We start from the raw sequence: 27,269 nt of genomic DNA, 5'->3' as shown, positions 1-27,269 counted from the left end.
TCAATCACACCAGTTGTAAATAAACTGAAGACGGAAGCGTGTTGTTAGCGGGGTGGGATCTTCCTGTCGCCACTGCTAGGGTGAGAACCCATTTTCTAATAGGCTGACAGCTGCTTTTCCCGCCCTCTCTCTTCAGTTGCTAAGGGGCGGGACTCGCAGGACCCTTGGAGAGCCGGGTGCTCGAAGCTCTGCCCATTCGATTGGTTGATAGGGGCGGGTTTCGTAGAGGATAGGCTGCTGGTGCTGCCCGTTCAGAGTTAGTTGCTGGGGTAAGGCACGTGAGGAGGAGGCGGCTTGAGGCAACCATGGCGGGAGGAATGAAAGTGGCGGTCTCGCCGGCAGTTGGTCCCGGGCCCTGGGGCTGGGGTGTCGGGGGCGGTAGGACAGTGCGGCTACTCTTGATCCTCTCCGGCTGCTTGGTCTACGGCACAGGTACCGCCCGGGCAGCAGCTGCCAAGGGGGCGGGTGCCGAGGGGGTTATTTTTGGAAAAGGGATTGTCTGGAGGGCGCGGGCCGTTATTCTGCAGACGGGCCACGGTGGCTCTACTGAGGGGCGCCGGCGTAATGTGGTGGAAGAAACTTGGCGGGCTAGTGGGCGTCGGGGCTGAGGGTCTGGGCCCTGGAGCGGGCTGGGGCAGCTTCCCAGAGTGGGGAGGAGCCTGAAGCCCTTTGGCGGAGACAGGAAGGGAGGCCTAGACTCATTGAGAAGCGATCCTGGGGGCTCTGTCGCGCCGCAGAGGCCTCCTCGAGTTTCTTGGTTAAAAGAGAAAACCAGGGGACCATTCTGGGCAGGCAGAGCTGCCGCGGGAAAAGGACCATCTCATTCATTCGGCAAATTAGCAAACACCATCTGAGCTTATGCTCTTTCAGGACGCAGGGCACGGGTGGCAGAACAAATGTGGTTGACCTAAATGCAGCGATCTCTACTATCTTCTCATGTAAAACTTTGACTCCTTCCCCCACCCCCCACCCGCCCGCAAATGGCGTCTTGCTCTGTCACCCAGGCTGGAGTGCAGTGGTGCGATCTCGCTCACTGCAACCTCCGCCTCCCGGGTTCAAGCAATTCTGCTTCAGCCTCCCGAGTAGCTGGGATTACAGGCGCCCGCCACCGCGCCCGGCTAATTTTTGTATTTTTAGTAGAAACGGGGTTTCACCACGTTGGCCAGAGTGGTCTTGAATTCCTGAACCTCGTGATCCATCCGCCTTGGCCTCCCAAAGTGCTGGGATTACAGGCGTGAGGCGCTGCGCCCTTCCAAGATCTTGACTCTTAACAGCCCTGTAGAACGGAACTGGAGTTATTCCACTTTCCACTTATAAGTGAATTATAAGTTATTCCACTTTCCACTTACATTATATTCCACTTATTTGGTACCTGCTGCTGGATAATGAAGTTTGGACTGGAAAGGAAACTCTTCTGCTCCAATCCAGAAAATTTAGAATGTGTTTCTGAAAACCTCCTTCTACCCCCTTATCATTAAATTCAAAACAGAAAAATACGTGACGTTTTCTAGAATCCACTGGAGGAAGTTGACGCTCAAGAGAATAAAGATAATAGTATCTCATAAACACACATTACCATCTTTTTTTTTTTTTTTTTCCTGAGATGGAGTTCGCTCTGTTGCCAGACTGGAGTGCAGTGGCAGGATCTCGGCTCACTGCAACCTCCGCCTCCCGGATTCAAGCAAGTCTCCTGCCTCAGCCTTCCGAGTAGCTGGAGCTACAGGCGTGTGCCACCACACCCAGCTAATTTTTGTATTTAGTAGAGACGGGGTTTCACCGTGTTGGCCAGGATGGTCTTGATCTCTTGACCTCGTGATCCACCTGCCTGGGCCTCCCAAAGTGCTGGTATTACAGGCGTGAGCCACCGTGCCCGGCTTTTTTTGTTGTTGTTGAGACGGAGGAATTTCTGTCTTGTTGCCCAAGCTAGAGTGCAGTGGCCCGATCTCGGCTCACTGCAACCTCCACTTACCGGGTTCAAGCGATTCTCCTGCCTCAGCCTCCGAAGTAGCTGAGATTACAGGCACGCACGCCATCACGGCCAGCTAATTTTTTGTATTTTTAGTAGAAACGGGGTTTCACCATGTTAGCCAGCCAGCCTGGTCTCTAACTCCTGACCTCAGGTAATTCACCTGCCTCGGCCTCCCAAAGTGCTGGGATTACAGTAGTGAGCCACCACATTTGGCCATGCTCTTTTTCACCTCTCCCTTTGGTTCCTGCCTATCTCATGCTGCCACTTGATGATTATCCTTACAGCTTTAAGGTGGTCTCAGCATCCTTAGAAGAGGGCCCAGGATAGCATTCGAAGGGCCATGATGTGAATAAACTTCTTAATAAATGGGGTAGTGAGTTGTGAAGAAAAGAGAAAATAGAGGCAAAAATGCTCCTACATAGTAAGCACTCAATTAGCAGTCTCTCTCTAAGTTTCTTAAATGAGGAGAGGAACAGAGACTTCTTGGCTTGGAGAAGAGTAAACTCAGGGGGTTACATTTGTTCAGTGCTGCCTGATAGACTGGTGGCAGCTAGGAAGAGCAATCATGGAATTCGACAAGAACTTTCTAAAACTCAGACGTTACCTAAAGTTAGAATGGAGTACTTCAAAATGTAGAGAGTTCCTTCTCACTGGAAATTTTTTTTTTTTTTTTTTTTTTTTTTTTTTTTTTTGAGACGGAGTCTCGCTCTGTCGCCCAGGCTGGAGTGCAGTGGCCGGATCTCAGCTCACTGCAAGCTCCGCCTCCCGGGTTCCCGCCATTCTCCTGCCTCAGCCTCCCGAGTAGCTGGGACCACAGGCGCCGCCACCTCGCCCGGCTAATTTTTTGTGTTTTTAGTAGAGACGGGGTTTCGCTGTGTTAGCCAGGATGGTCTCGATCTCCTGACCTTGTGATCCGCCCGTCTCGGCCTCCCAAAGTGCTGGGATTACAGGCTTGAGCCACCGCGCCCGGCCCTCACTGGAAATTTTTTTTGAAAAATTTGATTGTAGCTGGGCGCGGTGGCTCACGCCTGTAATCCCAGCACTTTGGGAGGCCAAGGCGGGCGAATCATCTGAGGTTGGGAGTTCGAGACCAGCCTGACCAACATGGAAAAACCCCGTCTCTACTAAAAATATAAAATTAGCCGGACGTGGCGCGCACCTGTAATCCCAGCTATTCAGGAAGGCTGAGGCAGGAGAATCACTTGAAACTGGGAGGCAGGGGTTGTGGTGAGCCGAGATCACGCCATTGGACTATAGCCTGGGCAACAAGAGCAAAACTCTGACTCAAAAAAAAAAAAAAATAAATTTGATTGTAAAAATAAGGCATGTTTGTTTGTTTGTTTATTTTGAGACGGAATCTCGCTTTGTCACCCAGGCTAGAGTGCAGTAGCACGATCTCCGCTCACTGCAAGCTCCACCTCCCGGGTTCATGCCATTCTCCTGCCCCATTCTCCCTAGTAGCTGGGACTACAGGCGCCCGCCACCACGCCCGGCCGCCTCGGCCTCCTAAAGTGCTGGGATTACAGGCATGAACCACTGTGCCCGGCCACAATAATGCATGTTTATTTTAGATGATTTGGCAAGGTACAATTAAGTATAAAGAAGTAGGCAGAAACCTCACTGTTAATCCATTCAGAAGCAATCTATTTTAAAAAGCACATTTTCTTCTGATCTTTTTCCACATATTTTTAATTTTTTATGAATTGATAATTTGTATCCAGTCAGTACTCTAGTTCTCTTCCCTGGAGGCTGCCAGTTGTTACCAGAGATAGTTTTATCGTTTGATTTTGTAGTACAATAATTTTCCCATGTAATTTAAAATTCTTTGTTTTTTGTTTGTTTGTTGTTTGGTTGGTTGGGTTTTTTTTTTTTTTTTTTTTTTTTTTTTTTTTTTTTGAGATGGAGTTTTGCTCTTGTTGCCCAGGCTGGAGTGCAATGGTGCAATCTCAGCTCACTTTAACCTCCGCCTCCTGAGTTTAAACGATTTTCCTGCCTCAGCCTCCTGAGTAGCTGGGATTACAGGCGCCTGCCACCACGCCCGGCTAATTTTTTTTTGTATTTTTAGTAGAGATGGGGGTTTCACCATGTTGGCCAGGCTGTTCTCGAACTCCTGACCTCAGATGATTCGTCTGCCTTGGCCTCCCAAAGTGCTGGGATTACAGGCGTGACCCCCCACACCTGGCATTAAAATTCTTTATAAATGTTGTCTTACTTGTATTACATTCCAATATATGGGCAAATCTTCATTTAATTTTTTCTCTTTTTTTTCCCCTGAGACATAGTCTTGCTCTGTCTCGCCCAGGCCGGAGTGCAGTGGTGCAGTCTTGATTCTGGTTTCAAGCCATTCTCCCATTTCAGCTTCCCAAGTAGCTGGGACTACAGGCGTGTGCCACCATACTTGGCTAATTTTTTTTTTTTTTAGACAGAGTTTTGCCCTTGTTGCCCAGACTGGAGTGCAATGGCACAGTCTCGGCTCACTGCAACCTCAGCCTCCAGGGGTCAAGCAGTTCTCCTCCCTCTGCCTCCTGAGTAACTAGGATTATAGGTGCACGCCACCATGCCCGGCTAATTTTTTGTATTTTTGGTACAGATGGGGTTTTACCAGGCTGGCCAGACTGGTCTCAAACTCCTGACCTTGTGATCCGCCCACTTCAGCCTCCCAAAGTGCTGGGATTACAGGCATGAGCCACCACGCCCAGCCACACTCAGCTAATTTTGTATTTTTAGTAGGGATGGGGTTTCACTATGTTGACTAGCTTGGCCTCAAACTCCTGACCTCAGGTGGTCCAGCCGCCTCAGCCTCCCAAAGTACTGGGATTACAGGTGTGAGCCACCACGCCTGGCCTTCATTTATTATTTTTTAGTGACATGGTTTTGCTGTGACATCCAGGCTAGAATGCAGTGCACAATCATAGCTCACTGTAACTTCCCATCTCGGTCTCCCCAAGTAGCTGGGACTACAGGCATGTGTCATCTGCCTGATAAAAATCATTATTAATGTTTCTGGATTAAACATTTGGTTGGATATTGGTGGTTTGTACTGTTGATTGGATATTTGTGGTATTTCTAGTTTTTCAGTGTTGTAAGTTTGTGAACATCTTTGTGTATAAATTTTTATTATTATTATTATTATTATTTTTTTTTTTTTTGAGATGGAGTCTCGCTCTTTTGCCCAGGCTGGAGTGCAGTGGCCCAGATCTCAGCTCACTGCAAGCTCCGCCTCCCGGGTTCACGCCATTCTCCTGCCTCAGCCTCCCGAGTAGCTGGGACTACAGGCGCCCGCCACCTCGCCCGGCTAGTTTTTTGTATTTTTTTAGTAGAGACAGGGTTTCACCGTGTTAGCCAGGATGGTCTCGATCTCCTGACCTCGTGATCTGCCCGTCTTGGCCTCCCAAAGTGCTGGGATTACAGGCTTGAGCCACCGCGCCCGGCCTAAATTTTTATTATCTATTAATTGTTTGAGATGGAGTCTTGTTCTGTCGCCCAGGCTGGAGTGCGGTGGCGCCATCTCGGCCACCTAGATTCAAGTGATTCTCCTACCTCACCCTTCCGAGTAGCTGGGATTACAGGTGTGCGCCACCATGCCCGGGTAATTTTTTTGTATTTTTAGTAGAGTCGGGATTTCGCCATGTTGGCCAGGCTTGTCTCAAACTCCTGACCTCAAGTGATCTGCCTGCCTCAGCCTCCCAAACTGCTGGGATTACAGGTGTGAGCCACCATGCCTGGCCATATATTTTTTTTCTTTTTTCTTTTTGTAGAGATGGGGTTTCGTCATGTTGGCCAGGCTGGTCTCAAACTCCTGAGGTCAAGCAATCCCCTCACCTTGACTTCCCAAAGTGCTGGGACTACAGGCGTGAACCACCATGCCTGGCCCCAACTTTTTATTTATTTATTTAATTTTATTTAATTTATTTTTTTGAGACGTAGTGATGCTCTGTCACCCAGGCTGGAGTGCAGAGGCGCAATCTTTGCTCACTGCAGTTGCAGTCTTCCCCTCCCAGGTTGAAGTGATTCTCCTGCCTCTGCCTCCCGAGAAGCTGGGATTACAGGCGCCCGCCACCACGCCCAGCTGAGTTTTTTGTATTTGTAGTAGAGACGGGGTTTCACCATGTTGGCCAGGCTGGTTTCGAACTCCTGACCTCAAGTGATCCGCCTGCCTTGGCCTCCCAAAGTGCTGGGATTTCAGGTGTGAGCCACCATGCCCGGCTGGACAGTGGTCACTTTTAAACCTTGAATTAGCTGATACTAAATAGAAATTGAGAGGAGAATCTTCTGTTTTGGTATATCAGAGGGACTGCATATAATCATTGCCTGCTCTTAAAACTTGAAGTGAGACAAAACAGCTGGAAGGAAACAACCTTGAAATCTTTTAGTATCCTCCTAAAGTACTATATATTAAAAATATTGCTGGCTGGGCATGGTGGCTCACGCCTGTAATCCCAGCACTTTGGCAGGCTGAGGTGGGTGGATCAGTTGAGGCCAGGAGTTCTAGATCAGTCTGGCCAACATGGTGAAACTCCATCTCTACTACAAAAATACAAAAAAAAGTTAGCCAGTTGAGGTGGCTCATGCCTGTAATCCCAGCTACTCAGGAGGCTAAGGTGGGAGAATTGATAGAACCTGGGAGGCAGAGGTTGCAATGAGCCAAGATTGCACCACTGTATTCCAGCCTGGGTGACAGAGGGAGACGCTGTCTGAAAAAAAAAAAAATGCTCGCTGGGTGTGGTGACAGATCTGTAATCCCAGTGCTTTGGGAGGCCAGTGTGGGAGGATTGCTTTAAGCCAGGAGTTCAAGACCAGCCTGGGCAACATAGTAAGACCTTGTCTCTCTAAAAAAAAAACTAGCTGGGTGTGGTGGCGTGTACCTGTAGTCTTGGCTGCTTGGGAGGCTAAAGTGGGAGGATTGTTTGAGCCCAAGAGTTTGAGGCTGCAATGAGCTATGATCACATTACCGTACTCCAGCCTGAGCAGCAGAGCCAGACCCTGTCTCAAAAAAAAGAAAAAACTTGCCAATTCTGTTCCACTCAGGAAAGGGATAGAGAAAATCAACAGATGGAGTATTTTAGCTTACTTTAACTAGTCCTTTATAGGACAGGAAGTATATCTAGACCATAGTCAGACCTGGGGGTGAATCTCAGATAGGCTATTTACTACTTGTGTGATTTTGGAGCAAATTAATCTTTCTTAAACATCCGTTCCTCATTTATGAAATAGGGATTATGAGTGCTTACCTCATAGCATTGTTGGGAGCATTAAATGAGACAGCATACTGTCTTATTTATTTATTTGAGACAGAATTTTGCTCTTGTTGCCCAGTCTGGGGTGCAATGGCATGATCTCCGCTCACCGAAATCTCTGCCTCCCAAGTTCAAGCGATACTCCTGCCTCAGCCTCCTGAGTAGCTGGGATTAGAGGCATGTGCCACCATGCCTGGCTAATGTTTTTGTATTTTAGTAGAGACGGGTTTCTCCATATTGGTCAGGCTGGTCTCAAACTTCTGACCTCAGGTGATCCGCCCACTTCGGCCTCCTAAAGTGCTGGGATTATAGGCATGTGCCACTGCTCCTGGCAGCATACTGTCTTAATAGGTACTTAATAGTAGTTTTTATTATTACTTGTCTGACTGAATGACTGTGTAATATTTAAATAATTAAACAACAGAAATAAGACTCTGCCTTAGTTTTTCTTTCTTCTCAGTTTTTTCCCTTATTTCTCAGTCTGGCTAATGTTTTAACCCAAAGTTTAGGAAAGTGGTTAGTTTACTCTTTTTCATGAAATGAGTTATAGTTATTAGCTTGTTATGTTTAATTCTTGTTTCCTTTCTTTGCATAAAGCTGAAATTGATGTAAATGTGGTCATGCTTCAGGATTCCCAAGTTTGTGAAAAGCGTGCCAGCCAACAATTCTGTTACACAAATGTGCTTATTCCAAAATGGCATGATATATGGACACGGATACAGGTAATAACTTGGAATCCTCTGGCAGGGGCAGCTTCTGTAAATTTCTGTCTGTCGGTGATTAATGAGTATTTTGACACTTTTCTCCCTTTCACATACTTAAAAAAAAATGTTAACAAACTTGTTAGGGTTTAGATTATCCTGAGTTGTGTTTTCATCAATAAGCATTTATGCCTACTTTGTATTCCCCTCTGCTCCCTCAAGTAGATTACAGTATTCCAGGGTAAACTTCCTTTCCTTTTCCCTCCTTTTCCCAAAGAAACTGCTTCATTTTCTTGTCCTTCATTTTGCAGTAAGTATGTGTGCACACACACACACCCCTCTTGCTTTTTTTATTTTTATTTTTTATTTTTTGAGGCAGTCTCCCTCTGTTGCCCAGGCTGGAGTGCAGTGGCACCATCTTGGCTCACTGCAATCTCCGCCTCCCGGGTTCAAGCGATTCTCCTGCCTCAGCCTCCCGAGTAGCTTGGATTACAGGCATATGCCACCACACCTGGCCAATTTTTTTGTATTTTTTGCAGAGATGGGGTTTCATCATGTTGGCCAGGCTGCTCTGAAACTCCTGACCTCAAGTGATCTGCCCACCTCGGCCTCCCAAAGTGTTGGGATTATAGGCATGAGCCATCACACCCAGCCCTCCTCTTTCTTTTTAAAGGCCTTATGCCTTCTTTGGGCTGGAAACTTATGTGCCTGTCAGGATGTAAACTCTTTTGCCCCGCTGTTCCTATTCTGATTCTACATGAGGTATTTCATAAACCCCCAGAGCTGAAGAATGACTTTGGTCTCATTTGTTTCATAACACTGTTAAGTCACCTGGCAAACAGGAGTGTCTGGCAGTAACAGTGATTGAACAAAATGAGTCCTTTCAGAAATGTCGTAGTTGTTATAAGCATAGTTACTGATAAGGGCATTTGTTGTTCACATCAAAAACATAGGGTGGACTTGTGGATTTTTTTTTTTTTCAGACGGAGTCTTGCTCTGTCACCCAGGCGGGAGTGCAGTGGCACGACCTCAGCTCCCTGCAACCTCCGCTTCCTGAGTAGCTGGGGGCCGTGCCTGACCGACTTGTGGATTTTTTAAAAAAATTATTTAAAAAAAAAGTCTGATAAGCTGGGCACGGTGGCTCATGCCTATAATCCCAGCACTTTGGGAAGCTGAGGCGGGTGAATCACTTGAGGTCAGGAGTTCGAAACCAGCCTGGCCAATATGGTGAAACCCTGTCTCTACTAAAAATACAAAAATTAGCCGAGGGTGGTGGCATGCACCCTGTAGTCCCAGCTACTCAGGAGGCTGAGGCAGAAGAATCACTTGAACCCAGGAGGCGGAGGTTGCAGTGAGCCGAGGTCATGCCACTGTACTCCAGCCTGGGCGACAGAGCAAGACTCCGTCTCAAAAAAAAAAAAATTATCTGATAAAAAAGTGATACTCCATCTGGGGCACATTATAACCAACATTTACTCATAATCAGTGACTTGTGACAATGGATTGAACTCAGCCTGTCATTATGGAAAACGTTTTTAGTCTTCTGGGGCAGTTTATGCCTGGCAATTTTCTTAATATTATAGACCTTTGCTTTGTGTGATCTCTAATAAATAGCTGTATTGATAACTCTTTCAGCTTGGAAGCCTTTTTTCCTCTATGTTCTACGTTCTAGGTCAGAACGACCTAATAGTAGATTCAGGTCATGTTAACAAGAAGGTATTCTAACAGCTGTCTCTCTAACATGTGCAGTGTTACTTGCCCAATTATGTTTTAGCCTCTGTATTTCTATATTTCTGATAAGCCTTGTGGAAAACTGACACTATTACTGATTTAGTTGTTTACTCTGAGGGTTTTAAAAAAATTGTGAAAAATTAAAATTCCTACTTACTTTTTTCTCATCCTGATTTTATTTGTGTTACAGATCCGAGTAAATAGTTCCAAATTGATTCGAGTCACGCAGGTGGAGAATGAGGATAAACTGAAGGAGCTAGAGCAGTTTAGTATCTGGAACTTTTTTTCCTCCTTTTTAAAGGAGAAATTGAATGACACCTATGTTAACGTGGGTCTATACAGCACGAAAACCTGCCTCAAAGTTGAAATTATAGAGAAGGACACCAAGTACAGTGTCATTGTCATCCGGAGTAAGTCTCACCTCTGTTTTTCTGATGGATTCTGTAGTGATAAGGACTGAGTTCTGAAGGGTATAATTAGTGAGACTGAGAAGTCAGCCCAAGACATCTCCAGTTGGGTTCTGATTATAACCCTGAGTATACCACTGCTCCAAACAGTTCATGGAGACTTCACCCCATATCAGACACTTTAGGCCTAGAATTGAAACTCCACCTCAGGAAATTCTGAGTACTTCCTTACCTGGAACTGTGAAGACTTTTATTCATAATTACAATGTGCTGCTAATGGCCCTGAGCATATATGCCAAATACTCTTAAGAGTAAATCAGATAGATGTGTTCTGCCTTCTGGACACTTCTAGACAAAGGTAACTATCCGATGTGTACATGCCTATATTTAAAGACATGAATGGTTAATAAAAATTGAAGAAAGGTAAAACTGAATATTAATCATTTACAAGTAAAAAGTGTATTCATGGAACTATAAATAAAGATGAAGACCACTGCAGTTTAAAACTTACTCAGTGGAACTGGGAGAAGTTTTCTCTTTTCTGAAGATGACTGAGAAAGTTTCAGAGGAGGTGGATCCTCTTGAATTCTCTCTGACTTTGTTTCCCCTTGGTTACTACACAGGGTCCTGGGATGTTGTAAGTAGTAGAAATGTTTCTAGGTTTAGTATGAAATAGGTTGTGCCCTTCCATTTGTCTTAGGGTTCTTTGGTTAGTAGGGTTGGCGTGTTTTTTTGACATTCCTTCTACATTTACTGATTCCTGCTGCTCCTGTTCTGTTTGTGGGCCTCCCGTAGAGCTGTTGAATGTGAAAGCTGTGGGAGTATCTGGTATGCCACTGAGGGGCCTTTGCAAGGGCCCCCTGGTCCTGAGTGAGATGTATTTGCGTGTAGGCTTTTCCAGCACAGTGCTCTGTAGCAAAGGGAAGTAGGTGGTATTGTTGGGCAAGAAAAGCGGCCAGTTAGAGAACAACACAAGGCCCTGACCCACAGTTCTGGGAGTTCTGGGCAAATCTGCTGAGTTCCATGACTGTGAGTGACTTAAAGCTTGAAAGCCAGAGTGATAGAGACCCCTAGTGGGTGATTGCATGAATTGCTGATGGTACTGTGTCTAGCTTTGTCCAAAACGAAGCTTGAGTTTCTTTTAACCTTAGCCGAAATAAAAGTAAGATCATCAGGCAAATACAGGTTAGACAGAAACTTAATTATACACTGGAAGGGTGCCCAGGCTTTAGGTGGAATTTAAATGCTTTTTAGGTGGGCTGTTCGCATTTATTTTTACTGTAGCTGACCAATAGTGCCAACATTGTCTTTTATTCTATAATGCCTTAAGCTGTTTTGTTCCCTTATTAAGCAAAAATCTTTATTTATTTCAGGATTTGATCCCAAACTCTTTCTTGTTTTCCTTCTTGGACTTATGCTATTTTTTTGTGGAGACTTGCTGAGCAGGTAGGTTCCAAGGCTAGTGTGTAGAATGACACGGCTCATACCTATCCTGCTTGGGTTTTATAATAACTATTAAGTACTGCCATTCCCATTTCCAGGATCTTTATGGCTTGGCTGTTGCCTGCTTGGATAGTTTAAAAAATACTTTAATGTGAATTATGATTTTTGTTTTTTCTTATTTGAACAATATTGACAGTAATGAAATTCCCACATTAGGTTGGCCTATCATTGGGTTGATAGGAGTTAGCCAATACAGTGAAATGGAACATCATCACCCTTTCCATTGCTAGAAGTAATGTGTTAAGGTGTCATCTTTACAGGTCCATGGGTTGATGAGTTTCATTTTGTTCAGACGTAGAGAGACAAATATCGGCTGGGCGCGGTCGCTCACACCTGTAATCCCAGCACTTTGGGAGGCCGAGGTGGGTGGATCACGAGGTCAGGAGATCGAGACCATCCTGGCTAACATGGTAAAACCCCATCTCTACTGAAAATACAAAAAAATTAGCCGGGCGTGGTGGCAGGTGCCTGTAGTCCCAGCTACTTGGGAGGATGGGGCAAGAGAATGGCGTGAACACGGGAAGTGGAGCTTGTAGTGAGCCGGGATCGCGCCACTGCACTCCAGCCTGGGCAACAGAGCGAGACTCCGTTTTTTTAAAAAAAAAAAAAAAGAGACAAATATCAACTGCTTAGCCTGGGCAACATGGTAAAACCCTGTGTCTACAAAAAATACAAAAATTAGCTGGGTGTGGTGGCATGTGCCTGTGATCCCAGTTACTCAGGAGGCTGAGGCACGAGAACTGCTTGAGCCTGGAGGCGGAGGTTGCAGTGAGCCGAGATCACACCATTGCACTCCAAGCTGGGCCACAGAGGGAGACCCTGTTTCAAAAAAATAAAAATCAAGTGCTTATTCATTTTCTTCCTTTAAGAACCTACTAGTTACGACAGGTGAGACTGACATGTACAAATATGAAGAAAATATATAGGTAACTAAATAAACATTAGGTAAAATCAGCATTAAGTTTGTATACAAGTAAAAAGTATTTGTGGAATAGTGAATGAAAGATTAACAATTGGAGTTTGAAGTTGGGCTGGAGTGGGGTTGCTGGAAGTTGTTCCTTATTTTGGGGATGCTGGGAGAAACAGTGAGGGAGGAATAACTGGTAGAAAAAAATCTGGAATAGGGGGCTGGTTGTGGTGGCTCACACCTGTAATCCTAGCACTTTGGGAGGCTGAAGGGGGGAGGATGACTTGAGCCCAAGAGTTTGAGACCAACCTAGGCAACATAGTGAGACCCTGCCTCTACAAAAAAATACAAAAATTAGCCAGGCCTGGGTTGTGCGTGCCAGTAGTCCCAGCTACTTGGGAGTGTGAAGTAGGAGGATCACTTGAGCCCGGGAGGTTGAGGCTGCAGTGATCTGTGATCGCACCACTGCACTCCAGCCTGGGTGACAGAGTGAGACCCTGTCTTAGAAAAGAAAAAATAATCGGGTTGGGAGAGATGATGGAGATGGGAATAGGACATTACACAGAGGCTCATTATTGGGAAATATATGAGGGAAGTCCTTGAATACTAATCTTCATAATCTGATAGTAACTACATAGCGTCAGTCTCTACAGTTCTCTGACCTCAAGTTTTGGGCAAATATAGGCACACATCAGTTTATTGTACTTTATTGTGGTTCACAGATAGTGCATTTCTTTCCAAATTGAAGGTTCCTGGCAACCCTGGGTCGAGCAAGTCTACCACACCATTTTCCCAATAGCATGTGCTCACTTGGGGTCTCTGTGTCACATTTTAGTAATTCTTATAATATTTTAGACTTTTTCATATGATTATAACTGTTATGGTGATCCATGATCAGTGATCTTTGATGCTGCTGTTGCAGTTATTTTGGGGTACCACATGTCCATGTAAGACACTATATTAGTTCATGCTGTTGATAAAGATACCCGAGACTGGGTCATTTATAAAGAAAAAGAAGTTTAATGGACTCATAGTTCCTCATGGCTGGGGAGGCCTCACAATCATGGCAGAATGCAAAAGGCACATCTTATATGGCGGCAGGCAAGGGAGAATGAGACCCAAGTGAAAGGGGAAACCCCTTATAAAACCGTCAGATCTCATGAGACTTATTCACTACCATGAGAAACAGTATGAGGGAAACTCCCCCCATGATTCAATTATCTCCCACCAGGTCCCTCCTACAACATGTGGGAATGATGGGAGCTACAATTCAAGATGAGATTTGGGTGGGGACACAGCCAAACCATATTAGACAGTGAACTTAGTAAATGTCATGGGTGTTCTAACAACTCCACCAGTTGGTTATTCCCCTGTCTCCCTTCTTCTTGGGCCTCCATATTCCCTGAGAAACAGCAATATTGAAACTAGGCCAATTAATAACCTTAGAGTAGATAGTAAGTCTTCAAGTGAAAGGAAGAGTCATACATCTCTCTGATTATGCTTAGTGAGGACAGCAAAAGCCAAAATAGACTAAAAGCTAGACCTCTTGTCCCAAGTAGTTAGCCAAGTTGTGAATGCAAAGGGAAAGTTCTTGAGGGAAATTAAAAGTGTTGCTCCAGGGAACACACAAGTGATAAGAAAGTGAAACAGCCTTATTGCTGATATGAAGAGAGTTTTAGTTGGCTGTTGAGAAGATTAAACCAGATACAACTTTTTTAAAGCTAAAGCCTGATCCAGAGCAAGACCCTAACTCTCTTCAATTCTGTGAAGGCTGAGAGAGGTGAGGAAACCTCAGAAGAAAAGTTTACAGCTAGTGAAGGAAGGTTCTTGGTTCATGAGATTTAAGGAAAGAAGCTGTCTTCATTACATAAAAGTGCAAGGTAGGCTGGGCGTGGTGGCTCATGCCTGTAGTCTCAGCACTTTGGGAGGCTGAGGCGGGCAGATCACTTGAGCCCAGGGAGTTCAAGACCAGCCTGAGTAACATGGTGAAACCCTGCCTTTACAAAAAATACAAAAAAGTCAGTCATGGTACCAGCTACTTGGAAGGCGGAGGTGGGAGAATCACCTGGGCCCAGTAGATCAAGGCTGCAGTGAGCCATGATCACACCATCGCACCCCAGCTTGGGCAACACAGTGAGACCTTGTCTTAAAAAAAAAAAAAAAAAAAAAAGATGAAGCAAGCACTGATACAGAAGCTGTAGCAAGTTGTTCAGAAGATCTAGCTAAGATCATTGTTGAAAGTGGCTACAATTAAAGATGCCATTGAGGACTTTCATGGTGAGAGAGAAGTCAGTGCCTAGCTTCAAAGGAGGGGTGATCCTCTTGTTAAGGGTTAATGCTGTTGGAGGATTGACTCCAATTTTGAAAGAAGTTCTGTGGTGAAATGCTATCAAGACAGTATTGCATGCTTTAGAGAAATCTTCATGAAAGGAGGAGGAGCCAGTGCAGCAAACTTCGTTGTATTTTTTTTTTTTTTTTTTTTGAGACGGAGTCTCACGCTGTTGCCCAGGCTGGAGTGCAGTGGCGCGATCTCGGCTCACTGCAAGCTCCGCCTCCCGGGTTCCCGCCATTCTCCTGCCTCAGCCTCTTGAGTAGCTGGGACTACAGGCGCCCGCCACCGCGCCCGGCTAATTTTTTGTATTTTTAGTAGAGACGGGGTTTCACTGTGGTCTCGATCTCCTGACCTTGTGATCCGCCCGTCTCGGCCTCCCAAAGTGCTGGGATTACAGGCTTGAGCCACCGCGCCCGGCCAACTTCGTTGTATTTTAAGAAATTGCCACAGTCACTCCAGTCTTCAGAAACTACCACCTTCATCAGTCAACAGCCATCAACATGGAAGTGAGACCCTCCACCAGCAAAAAAATGATGACTCACTGAAGGTGTAGATGATCTTTAGCAGTTTTTAGCAAAGCATTTTAAATTAAGGAATATATATTTTTAAGACATAATGCTGTTGTATACTTAATACACTCTAATATAGGGTAAACATGATTTTTATATGCACTGGGAAACCAAAAAATTTGTATGACTTACTGATTGCAATTGCAGTATTTGGTTTGTTGCAGTGGTCTGGAACCAAATTGGAAATGTTTCTGATGTTTGCTTGTACTGCTCTAATCTTGTACCTTTTAAAATCTTTTGGCTAGGTTAGTTGTCCTAGTTTCAACAGTACTATGTATGAAATATATACATATGGTCATGAAATACATTTTTTTTTCTGCAGAAGTCAAATTTTCTACTACTCCACTGGGATGAGTGTGGGAATTGTGGCCTCTCTACTAATCATCATTTTTATACTATCTAAGTTTATGCCTAAGGTAAGTATCAGAATCTTCATGTGCAGCTAGAATGAATTTGGATAGCTGAAGGACTGTTTTCCTGGGTAATCTTAGAAAACTGAAAATGTGTATTGATGGCTGATGAGTCAATGTCCTACTCTCCTTGATTCAGAAAGGTACTTTCCACGATGAAACTTGGAGCCTGATTACAAATTTTTTCTTTTTATATAAAATCCTGTGCTCGGAGGGGGGTTAAAGTCTCCTTCCTGTTTTTTAATTATATAGCCAGGCTTTTAAGTTATTTAGCATCTCATCTTCCCAGTGTTCCTTGCAGACTGTACCATTTTAAGTATAAAGGACATCTTTTTAAGAGAAGTGTTTTTTGTGCATTTTGAGTAGGTTGAATTTTTTTTTAAAAAATCATAGTTCCATTTTGCTTCTTTTATGTATGGAAAGCCTGTTGTAACTTTTTGCTTTCACTTCTACTCTCTGTCTTAGAAAAGTCCCATTTACGTCATCCTGGTGGGAGGCTGGTCTTTTTCTCTGTACCTCATTCAACTAGTTTTTAAAAATTTACAAGAGATCTGGAGGTGTTACTGGCAGTATCTTTTAAGTAAGTGTTGTCGGTTTTGCTTTCCTTTTGTATGTTTATAGGCTGTTTCAGTTAATTGAATCATGAAAATATTTTACCTGCTTATGGGATTTAATAGTTCATGTCATTTTTAAAAACTTTTAAAAATCGTAGTTTTTCACTTATTTCTGACCCCTCTACGATTATCACCTTCTCTTAAATTAGAATGGTACTGTTAAGGAGAAGATGTCATTTATTGGTATTCATAAATATACCTTTCTTTACACAATAAACATTTTTCTGAAAAGCTGTAAATTGACCTTATTAATGGAATCATATTTTAAATATACTTGGGGACCTTAAGTAAAGGACTCTGCAGTAAATTTTTTTCTCCTTCATTTCTGAATGAACTGCTGTAGATTTTATTTACAAAGTAAAAATCCTTGGTCCTATAGATAGTAACCTTTGATTTATCCTTTGAGGGGTGATTAATCTGGATTTCCATATATTGGTTTTTAAAATAGACTATTTCAGGGTTGTTTGACATATAACTTTAATGTTCTGTTTGAACCGAATAAATTTAGGACAGCAGAAAGGATAGAAACTTAGAGAAATGTATTTTAAGAAAAAAGTGTGAATAATTAAGTAAAAATCTGATTTCCCGGTTCAATTGGTGCTATATAGTAAATTTACTACTGCTTCCCACACAAATTATTTTTACCAAGTATAGATGAAAAAGAATGTCTTCTGATAACTCTTCTCATAGGTTATGTCCTCACAGTTGGATTCATGAGTTTTGCAGTGTGTTACAAGTATGGGCCCTTGGAAAATGAACGAAGTATCAACCTGCTGACCTGGACCTTGCAGCTAATGGGCCTGTGTTTCATGTATTCTGGCATCCAGATACCACATATTGCCCTTGCCATTATCATCATTGCTCTGTGTACTAAGAACCTGGAATACCCTATTCAGTGGCTGTACATCACCTACAGGTGAATGAAAGGCAATGTAACTTAATATTGACAGGTACAGTGTGGGATGCAGTTGCAGCAAGAGGATACAGAGGTGTTGACCTGGGAGCTTCTTCGTTAATGAAAAGTCATTGTGTTGTACTTCCGCCTTTGTTCCTTCCCGAGTCTATTTGTTTTTTTTTTACTTTCTATAGGAATTTTTATATTTTTATTCTAGTCATTTTATATAAAATAAAAAACATCTAGTAAAATGTCATGTGTTCCTGTTACCACAAGGTGGTGCAAATTATATCACTTTTTTTTTGAGATGGAGTCTTGCTCTGTCGCCCAGGCTGGAGTGCAGTGGCGTGATCTCGGCTCACTGCAACCCCCACCTCCTGAGTTCAAGCGATTCTCATGCCTCAGCCACCTGAGTAGCTGGGATTACAGGCATGCGCCACTACACCCAGCTAATTTTTGTATTTTTAGTAGGTTTCACCATGTTGACCAGGCTGGTCTTGAACTCCTGACCTCAAATGTCAGGGGTTCCTAAAGTGCTGAGGCAATCCCAAAGTGCTCGAATTACAAAGTGCTGGGATTACAGACGTGAGCCACCACACCCGGCCACAAATTATATCGCTTTTATACTATATGCTCATTGAGGTCTCCTGGGTTCAGTTTTTTTTTTTTTTTTTTAAACAGTGTCTTGCTCTGTCACCCAGGCTGGAGCACAGTGGCGTGATCTTGGCTCACTGCAACCTCTGCCTCCCGGGTTCAAGTGATTCTCCAGCCTCAGCCTCCCGAGTAGTTGGGACTACAGGCGGGCGCCACCATGCCTGTCTAATTTTTGTATTTTTAACAGATATGTGGTTTCACCATGTTGGCCAGGGTGGTCTCAAACTCCTGACTTCAGGTGATCTGCCCTCCTCAGCCTCCCAAAGTGCTAGGATTATAGGTGTGAGCTACCTCACCCGGCCCATTTCAGACTATTTCTCAGTGGCTTTCAGATTGCTCTGGAGGTCTTAGTCTTATTTTAAGATGTAATTCGTAGCATGTTTTGTCACCTTGCAAAATAAATATGGAATGTTCCTAGGTCCTGAAGTTGTCTATTATGGATAGTCAAGGTGATACCTTCAGTCTGGGAAATCAAGTTATTGGACCACAATCTTTTTTGTTTTTTTTTTGAGAAGGAGTCTTGCTCTGTCACCAGGCTAGAGTGCAGTGGCACAATCTCAGCTCACTGCAACCTCCGCCTCCCGGGTTTAAGCGATTCTCCTGCCTCAGCCTCCTGAGTAGCTGGGATTACAGGCACATGCCACCACGCCCAGCTAATTTTTGTATTTTTAGTAGAGATGGCGTTTCTCTATGTTGGCCAGAATGGTCTCAATCTCGACCTTGTGATCCGCCTGCCTTGGCCTCCCAAAGTGCTGGGATTACAGGCATGAGCCACCGTGCCTGGCCTTTTTTTGAGACGGAGTTTTGCTCTTGTTGTCCAGGCTGGAGTGCAGTGGCATGATCTCGGCTCACTGCAACCTCCGCCTGCCTGGTTCAGGCGATAGTAGCTGGAATTACAGGCATGCATCACCACGCCCGGCTAATTTTGTATTTTTAGTAGAGACAGGTTCCTCCGTGTTGGTCAGGTTCATCTCCAGCTCCTGATCTCAGGTGATCTGCCTGCCTCGGCCTCCCAAAGTGCTGGGATTATAGGCGTGAGCCACTGCGCCCGGCTAGGACCACAATCTTATACCATAATTTTCTTGTTATTTTCCCATCTATTAAAAAATAAGTATTTTATCATTTATTGAAAAATAAAGTGAGTTTATTCACATTAGTGGATAATATTGACTGTAAATAATTTTTCACTTTCTATAGGCATTTTTATATTTTTATTCTAGTCATTTTATATAAAATAAAAACGTCTAGTAAAATGTCGTGTGTTCCTGTTACCACAAGGTGGTGCAAATTATATCACTTTTTTTTTTGACATGGAGTCTCGCTCTGTCTCCTATGAGTTGTCATTCATAGTCTAATATGTCAGGCGTTCATTATAACTAAAGATGTCTATGGAATTTTTAGGAGTGATGACTCTTAATGTTCAGGCTGTCTGCTGTATGCTTGGCCCACTGAAGGGAGCTAGAAGTAAGATTACTGATTAATGATTCATAATGTTATTTTGGTGAGCACAGAAAGGTGTATAAGGCAACAGAAAAGCCTGTCCCCCCTCGTCTCCTGACAGAAGAAGAGTATCGGATACAAGGAGAGGTAGAAACCCGAAAGGCTTTAGAAGAGCTCCGAGAATTTTGTAACAGTCCAGACTGCTCTGCTTGGAAGACTGTTTCTCGAATCCAGTCTCCAAAAAGGTACACTCTTGGCCAGATATGCCAAACATCTATCAGGATAATTGTGACCTTGAGTTCTACCAGAGATCGTACCTCTAGAGAATCATGCACTTGTGACCTTTGTTTTCCTGTTAAGTAGTCAAGAGAAGTAGTCAAGAGAAAGGTAGATATATAATCACACATTAAGCAGTAACCTGTTTCCTCAGGGAACTATCTACTCTAGCTTTGATTGTAGCATTAAGATGGGAAGACTCCAGTACCATATTAAGTTTCCTTTCTGAAAGTTTTGCATTGCTCCCTGAGTTGGTAGGGTTCCTCTCCACCCACTTTTTAGATGGGGGCAACTATACCAATGAGTATGTGAAGCTTCAATTTGGAATCATGATGGTATAAAGTTTATAGGGCCATAAACGTGAATAACTGTGTAATGCCCCTTAATCTTCTCTTATCGGGATTACAGATGACTAAAGGAACCTTGGCACTTTCATAATTAGAAAGGATAGGCAAGTGCTTATTAAGCAGGATGGAGTTGCAGGGGTATTGGCCTATGATCCCAGCTTTCCTTTTCTCCTTAACTTCATGCTTTAGTCTACTTACCTGCCAGAGTAAGGACAAGGATGTTGGCTAGACTCAATATAATTTGTGTTGTGAGCATATCGAAGGCTTTAATTTGTTCTTATTTTGAAAGAAAACCAGAAGGACAGAAGGCATATTTCTAATGAGTATTATCTTCTCTCTTCCAGATTTGCTGACTTTGTGGAAGGCTCTTCCCACCTCACACCAAATGAAGTTTCTGTCCATGAGCAGGAGTATGGATTAGGGAGCATTATTGCCCAGGATGAAATCTATGAGGAAGCATCCTCTGAGGAGGAGGACTCATATTCTCGGTGTCCTGCTATCACACAGAACAACTTTCTAACCTAGGTGGTGGTCAGTTATCTTTATGTGGACTGGCTTGGTGCCTTGGTCCGTGTTGCGTGTGTTGTGCAATTGCTTTCAACCCTTTGAAACAGTGAGATAGGGTAGAAATTCTCCCACTGAAATAAGAGGCCTAAAAAGGCCTCCCTTTGGAAATGGGAGGTCTCTATGGGATCCCTGAGGAAGGAGAGTGGATAAGGTAGTGAATGCTATGGTAGTTCACTTCCCATTGGTTAAGCTAACAGCCCACTTTTATGTTCCCACAGAAATTGGATGGCCACAGCTAGCATGGCATTCTAGTTCCTTTTTGAAAGTTGATTCAATCATGGCATTTCTTTCACTGGCTCTCCAAAGTAAGAACTGTTGTTAAGTGCAGGAATGCTTTTTGATTATAGGCTGCATCTTCCAGAGAGAAATCCACAAATCTGAGCCTCTTTCACTCTAGCTTTTATTTTATTGACTTTAGAATAATTATTGATTTAACTGTTTTGGGAGGAAAATAGATTTTTATTGTTTTGTTTTTTAAATGAATGTCTTTTTAAAACGTAACAAACTCATGTTCCAGAACCAGCAAGTGCTCCAGAGTGACACGCACGCCCCCTAGGCCCCTACATATTTATTAATATGGATTATCCATTAAAGCCCCAGGAGCTGCTGTTTTAAGCTTTGATTTAGTTCTCATACATATGATGGAAAGTTCTATTTGCCTTTAGGAACATGCTTGTAGGCTCTTCTGCAGGTGAGGTGTGTTGGGCTTTTTATTATATTCAACTTTCAATTCCATCTTAAAAAACATTCGTATTCTTCTCTTCCCATTCTTCCTTGCCCTGCCTTTGACCTTTCAGGAAGGGTCAGTTCCCTTACCTGTGAACTATGTATGTTCAGAGTAGCATTATTCCTGCTAGCTAGGAGAAGTCATCTTGTTTAGGGGATTTGGATGCTTTTTACAAGTTCTCCATTTTTCCTGTCATTGGGTCACGTATCTTTGAGTTGCTATGAAATCAAGAAACTATGTCCTTTTCCTTTCCCTCCCTTTGTCTACTTGTTCTGTCCATTTCAGCCTTTTCTCACCACCCATACTCCCCCAAATCTGGGTAATTTTTAAGCCCTGGAACTATGTAGTTTCTTGATACAGAATTTGTAGTTATGCAGCAGCCACAATTTGCATTGCCAGGAAATAGGCTCCAGGTTATCTTCATGCCTCTGGGTGCTCATTCAGCTGTCAAGTTTCCATGAACTTACACTTCTTTGTGATTGCATTTCTGACCTGAGATTTATGCTGCCTGTTGTTGTAGTAGCATTAGTTTCAGATTATTTTGCCAGTGCAAAGTACCCCTTATACACCAGCAGTGTTATCTGTGAGGAAGCAAATTTTCAAGTGTCTGTCATTTACTTGGTTCTTTTTCTTTGCAGTCTTCAGCCTCATACCCTGGAAAAATCTGTAATTACTTTAGCCAGGAAAATAGATGGTCATGGCAAGTGCACAGCATCAGACTTACTGGCTCACCATGATCATGGAAAAAGGCAGATGATTTTTTAAAAAGCCGTAATGACTCCTTTAGACCAGCCATTTAGCGTGGGTAATTTTGAAAGGCCTGGCTCCATTGCAGACTTCCAAAGGGTCAGCTCTGAGACTGCCCTCCAGGTGGGCAGTTGATTATTTCTGCCAGTGTTTTCCACAGCCTTAAACTGTCCTAAAGTGACAACTACCTCAGTTGGCAGGAAAGAGACATATAGTAGAAAGTGAAAAATGAGCAGTATTTGGGCAGATGCTATGCGTTACAGTTGAAGGGTAAAAGGAACTTTACATTGGGAAACCTTTATACCCTTGTGAATTATGTATATGGTAAAATGTTATCTCTCTACAAAGAACTATTAAAACTTCTGAGATATACTATTTTTTACCTTATTTATAGAAATTGAGACCTAGCATATTTAAGCATAAGTTTATTTTAAAAAATAATTCAACTTGTGCAAGTGGTCTCAGGATTCTCTGGAAATTTTGGTGCCTCCCCTACTTAGGGAGGTGATAACTTGCCTCTAAGGGTGACTTTTCCTGATCATGTCTTTATTTCAATGAGAAAGCACTGTGAAATTGTGAAAGATTCTCCTCTTTCTCTGTTTAATAAATCCCCATGAAATATAGTTTCCACCTTTAGATCAGTTTTTTTCCACCGTGTTTAGATTTGAGGTGAGTAAAATCAAACTGTTTTTTACTCCCTGTCTGGTAGTTGGAGACCTGAGCTGTAGGCAGTGGAGATGGCAATTGGTTCTGCAGCCTGAGAGTTGCTCTCAGACAGTGAAGGACGGTGCTTCTCTGATGTGTTGTGTGTCCTTGCCCTGCCTGCCTGTGGCTCTGCCCGGATGCTTCAGATCCTCTGTGTACCCGGAGATTGCTTGACTTCAACCTTCTTTAGGAGCTGCTCTTGTCTCCCTCTTGGCCACTTAGTTTGCTGGCTCAGTCACTACTTGAAGACCCCATTTAATTTTTCTCTGGCAGTTATAGCTCTTGTGATTTCAGTACAGTCTCATCTCTCAGACCAATCTCATAAAGAAGGATCGAAGGGATAACTATGAGGTAAGCTGGACATCGGAGCCATGTTTGCTGCCACGTCAGCATCTTGCTCGGCAAATGTCAAGCCATAAATGGGCTCCAGGGCTCCGGATCTCATCAGCATTGGAAATCTATTGCCTCTCAACAGTCTGACCAAATTATGTAGAGCATTAACGTAGAGACTCCCATTAATGGGAATACAAGAGGCAGCTGGCATAAAACATTTCTCTTTCACTTTCCTTTCCCACTTAGATTGCTTCAAGAGACCAACAGAACACAGGGATCAAAAACAAGGAAAATTTAGCAACTTTGTTACCTTCTAATAAGTAATTCCTGTTAGCCATTGCATCCCACCAAAACTAGTTTATTTTTCCCCTCAAATTCATGATTTTTATGTCTGTTACAAAGGGAATTTTGCTGATGATAGCTCTTTGGGTCCCACTGTTCCATTTTATGCTAATAGATTCCATTCTAGGGCCCAGCCTCTTCACTGATGGTGTTCCCTTTAACCTTTGGCATGTATAATAGAATTTTGGTGAATGAAAGAACCCAAATAGGCCGGATAGTCCCCCCAGGTCCTGATATCCATAAAAGGCTTGGGAATGCATTATGTAATTGTCCTTAGTCTTTTTGTTGTTTTAGAAAAAAAAAAAAAGATGGGCTCAGATGGATGCCTACGTAAAAATGGTTCCTAGCTGTGTACTCATAACTTTTCTTTGAATTGAGTAGTGAAAGGAAGTAGGAGGAAAGGAAATTAAATGTCCTTCTGGTATTCTTTGGACTCAAGTCTGACATATGAGATAATAACCTATATTGAAATGCCAAGAATTGTATCTGAAACAAGAGAACAGTTTGACACATTTATCATACCTTCATATTACGTATTAACTGAAATCAATTAATAAACATGTGAAATATCCATTGAACAAGGCAAATGCACCTAAACCTTTTGTTTCTGTTTCTACATAGCAAAAATGGTTTTTTGGTTTTTTTTAGGGGAACCTATATAATTATGACCCAGTGATGTCTTTTGGTGATTTAAGCTTACGGATTCAGGTTACAATTGAGTTGGATTCTAGATGGTTACTACCTTGAAAAGGATGTTTGTGCCTTATGTGACACGAGCCAGAGCCTGCTGGGAATAAGCAAAGCAGATTCATGCCAACACCAACTCGTAGCTTTAGTGGGGGATGGGAGTGGTCACAGACTTCCAAAATGTGGGGCTTTGGATTTCCATACCACCCCACGTGTGTGTCATCTTCCTCTCACACTCTTGATGATAATTTGAAAATGGTGAAATCACCTCTGAATTTGCCTGTAGCATGAGTACATTCTTATGACAACATAACAAATAGTTGAAAATGTGAATATTAGAAGCTGTTACAGCCTACAATTGCCGTAATTTTCCACATTTGTGGAATTGATATTGAAATAGCAGGGCTAAGGAATTACTGGCAAGTTTTAGCCTGTGGGTAATACCTTAGGGTTGTTTAAATATTTGTAATTTTATTTAAATGTTCATGAATGTTTGAAAGGAACAAAATTATCAGGGATGGCTCTTTGCCATGGGTCTTATTTTTACCCTCTTTTCTGTAAGAAAAAAGAACAATGTCTTATGTATTTTTAAAGTTTTTGGTATAGTTTCTAATTCCAATTTTAATAAAAGTTTTATAGATATATCGTGGTCTTTCTTAATGAACATATTGTTTTCTTGTTTGGATTTCTTGTTTTCAGGTATCAACAATTAACTCCTCAGTTTCCTCTTTCTAATGAGATGGTTTTGCATGCCATTTATTTCCCTTTTTTTCTTAGCCACCCCTTCCTGTCCTGAGACTGTACTGGTCTACTTTCATCCTTGGACTCAATGATTTCCCAGGATGCAAAATCTCTAAGGGGTATTCTTTCAGGAGCAGCAGGTTATACTACCATGCTGTCTCATAGAAAAGCAAAATATAGGTTATTCCTGGCCCAAGGAACTACTCTGATTACACTTTAGTTCTTTTGTTTTTTTATGGCACAAAATATCTCTTTTGTTTGTCCATTGGGATGGAGGGAAGACCTATGGCTCCAGCTATGGGATCCCTACCAAGAGCTCTGTATAGGATGGAAGAGAGAGTAGGGCTATAGTGAGCATTATGAGTATTGAAGAAAAACCTTAATTATGTCTAGGCCCAGCTTCTACCATAGGAGTCTGGTACCTTTCATTTTATGTATTGGCTATCTTCTTTGCTCTGGGAATCCTTTGTAATATTCATATTAACTCTGTACCTGTCTTTTTTCATCTAATTAATTATTATTTTTTTTTTGAGACAGAGTCTTCCTGTTGCCTAGGCTGGAGTGCAGTGGCATGATCTCGGCTCACTGCAATCTCTGCTTCCTGGGTTCAAGTGATCCTCCTGCCCCAGCCTCCTGAGTAGCTGGGATTACAGGCATATGCCACCACACCCTGCTAATTTTTGTATTTTTAGTAGAGATGGGGTTTCACCATGTTGGCAAGGCTGGTCTTGAACTCCTGACCTCAAATGATCCGCCCGCCTCAGCCTCCCAAAGTGCTGGGATTACAGGCATGAGCCACTGCACCCTGCCTATTTTTTATTATTATTACTTTTTGTTTTGTTTTGTTTTGTTTTTTGAGATGGAGTTTCACTCTGTCACCCAGGCTGTAGTGCAGTGGCAGGATCTTGGCTCACTGTAACCTCCGCCTCCTGGGTTGAAGCAATTCTCCCTGCCTTAGCCTCCTGATTAGCTGGGATTACAGGTACTCACCACCATTCCTGGCTAAGTTTTTGTGTTTTTTAGGTAGAGATGGGGTTTCACCATGTTGGCCATGCTGGTCTTGAACTCCTGACCTCAGGTGATCTGCCCACCTCAGCCTCCCAAAGTTCATCTCAGTTATTTGGACTGCGTGGAAATCCATTGTCTATTTTTTTTTAAGACAGAAAGTTGGCAAAGTAGGAAGAAAACAGGATGTAGAACATATGTAAATTTATGTTAATTAAGGCACACTAATGACATCTTTTCTCCTCTTCTTTCCATAACTATCACTAGGTAAATAAGAGACATAGGTGATCGTTAATGGTTGAACTAATAAAAACTTAAAGCGTAATTGCTAGATGTACATCATAGAGTTTTAGTGAGGATAAAAAAAGATGGTGAGTTGTGTAAAGCAGTTCTCCAACTTTAAAGTGCATAGGAATCACCTGGGGATCTTGTTAAAATGCAGATTTTGATTCAGTAAATCTTCAGTGGTGCCCAAGAATCTGCATTAATTGTTTTTTAAGAGAGAAGAATCTTGCTCTGTTACCCACGCTGGAGTGGAGTGCAGTGGCACACTCATAGCTCAGTTCAGCCTGGAACTCTTGGGCTCAAGCAGACCTCCCAATTAATCCTCCTGAAGATTCTGGATTTCTAGTAAGCTCCCAGGGGATCAGATAATGCTGGTCTTTGGACTTCATTTTGAATAGCAATGATGTAAAGCACTTAGCTTGTTACCTGGCACATCTTAGTCCAGTCTAAGTATGATAAATGTTATTAATACCAGATAGTTTATGAGAGCCAAGAAGACCCTCTACCACCAGATATCTTCCTCAGCATATCTGAAAATATCTGCCTTTTTATTGTGTAACATCTTTTTAAAAGTTAGTGTCTGTGGGAGGATTAATGAGTGAGTTGGCTTAATCAGATTGCTGCCCTCCCAATTTGTCAGAAATCAGCACCAAATGATTTGGAAATTTAAATTTTTTTTTTTTTTTTTTTTTGAGACTGTTTTGCTTTTGTTGCCCAGGCTGGAGTGCAATGGTGTGATCTCGGCTCACTGCAACTTCCACTGCCCAGGTTCAAGCGATTCTCCTGCCTCAGCCTCATGAGTAGCTGGGATTACAGGCACCCGCCACCATGCCCAGCTAATCTTTTTTGTATTTTTTTTTTTTTTTTTTTTTTTTTTTGAGACGGAGTCTCACTCTGTCGCCCAGGCTGGAGTGCAGTGGCCGAATCTCAGCTCACTGCAAGCTCCGCCTCCCGGGTTCACGCCATTCTCCTGCCTCAGCCTCCCGAGTAGCTGGGACTACAGGCGCCCGCCACCTCGCCCGGCTAGTTTTTTGTACTTTTTAGTAGAGACGGGGTTTCACCGTGTTAGCCAGGATGGTCTCGATCTCCCGACCTCGTGATCCGCCCGTCTCGGCCTCCCAAAGTGCTGGGATTACAG

The 27,269-nt window shown here is 43.1% G+C and overlaps 1 protein-coding gene across 1 annotated transcript in view; it reads left to right on the top strand.

The window, feature by feature from the left end:
- Positions 1–24,742, top strand: part of NEMP1 (nuclear envelope integral membrane protein 1) — a 169,854-nt gene extending 145,112 nt beyond the window's left edge. The window contains exons 2-10 of the mRNA XM_050747316.1: positions 300–432; positions 7,804–7,928; positions 9,829–10,048; positions 11,419–11,491; positions 15,679–15,772; positions 16,232–16,346; positions 17,071–17,296; positions 19,441–19,614; positions 20,337–24,742. Of these exons, the coding sequence (XP_050603273.1) occupies positions 306–432; positions 7,804–7,928; positions 9,829–10,048; positions 11,419–11,491; positions 15,679–15,772; positions 16,232–16,346; positions 17,071–17,296; positions 19,441–19,614; positions 20,337–20,517 (1,335 nt within the window). The 5' untranslated portion in view covers positions 300–305 and the 3' untranslated portion in view covers positions 20,518–24,742. The remainder of the gene's footprint in view (positions 1–299; positions 433–7,803; positions 7,929–9,828; positions 10,049–11,418; positions 11,492–15,678; positions 15,773–16,231; positions 16,347–17,070; positions 17,297–19,440; positions 19,615–20,336) is intronic.
- Positions 24,743–27,269: the final 2,527 nt, after the last annotated feature.

The sequence above is a fragment of the Macaca thibetana genome, chromosome 11 (genome assembly GCF_024542745.1).
Source record: "Macaca thibetana thibetana isolate TM-01 chromosome 11, ASM2454274v1, whole genome shotgun sequence".
NCBI lineage: Eukaryota > Metazoa > Chordata > Mammalia > Primates > Cercopithecidae > Macaca > Macaca thibetana.
Note: the sequence above shows the minus strand (reverse complement) of the source record. Positions and strands in the feature narration are given on the sequence as shown.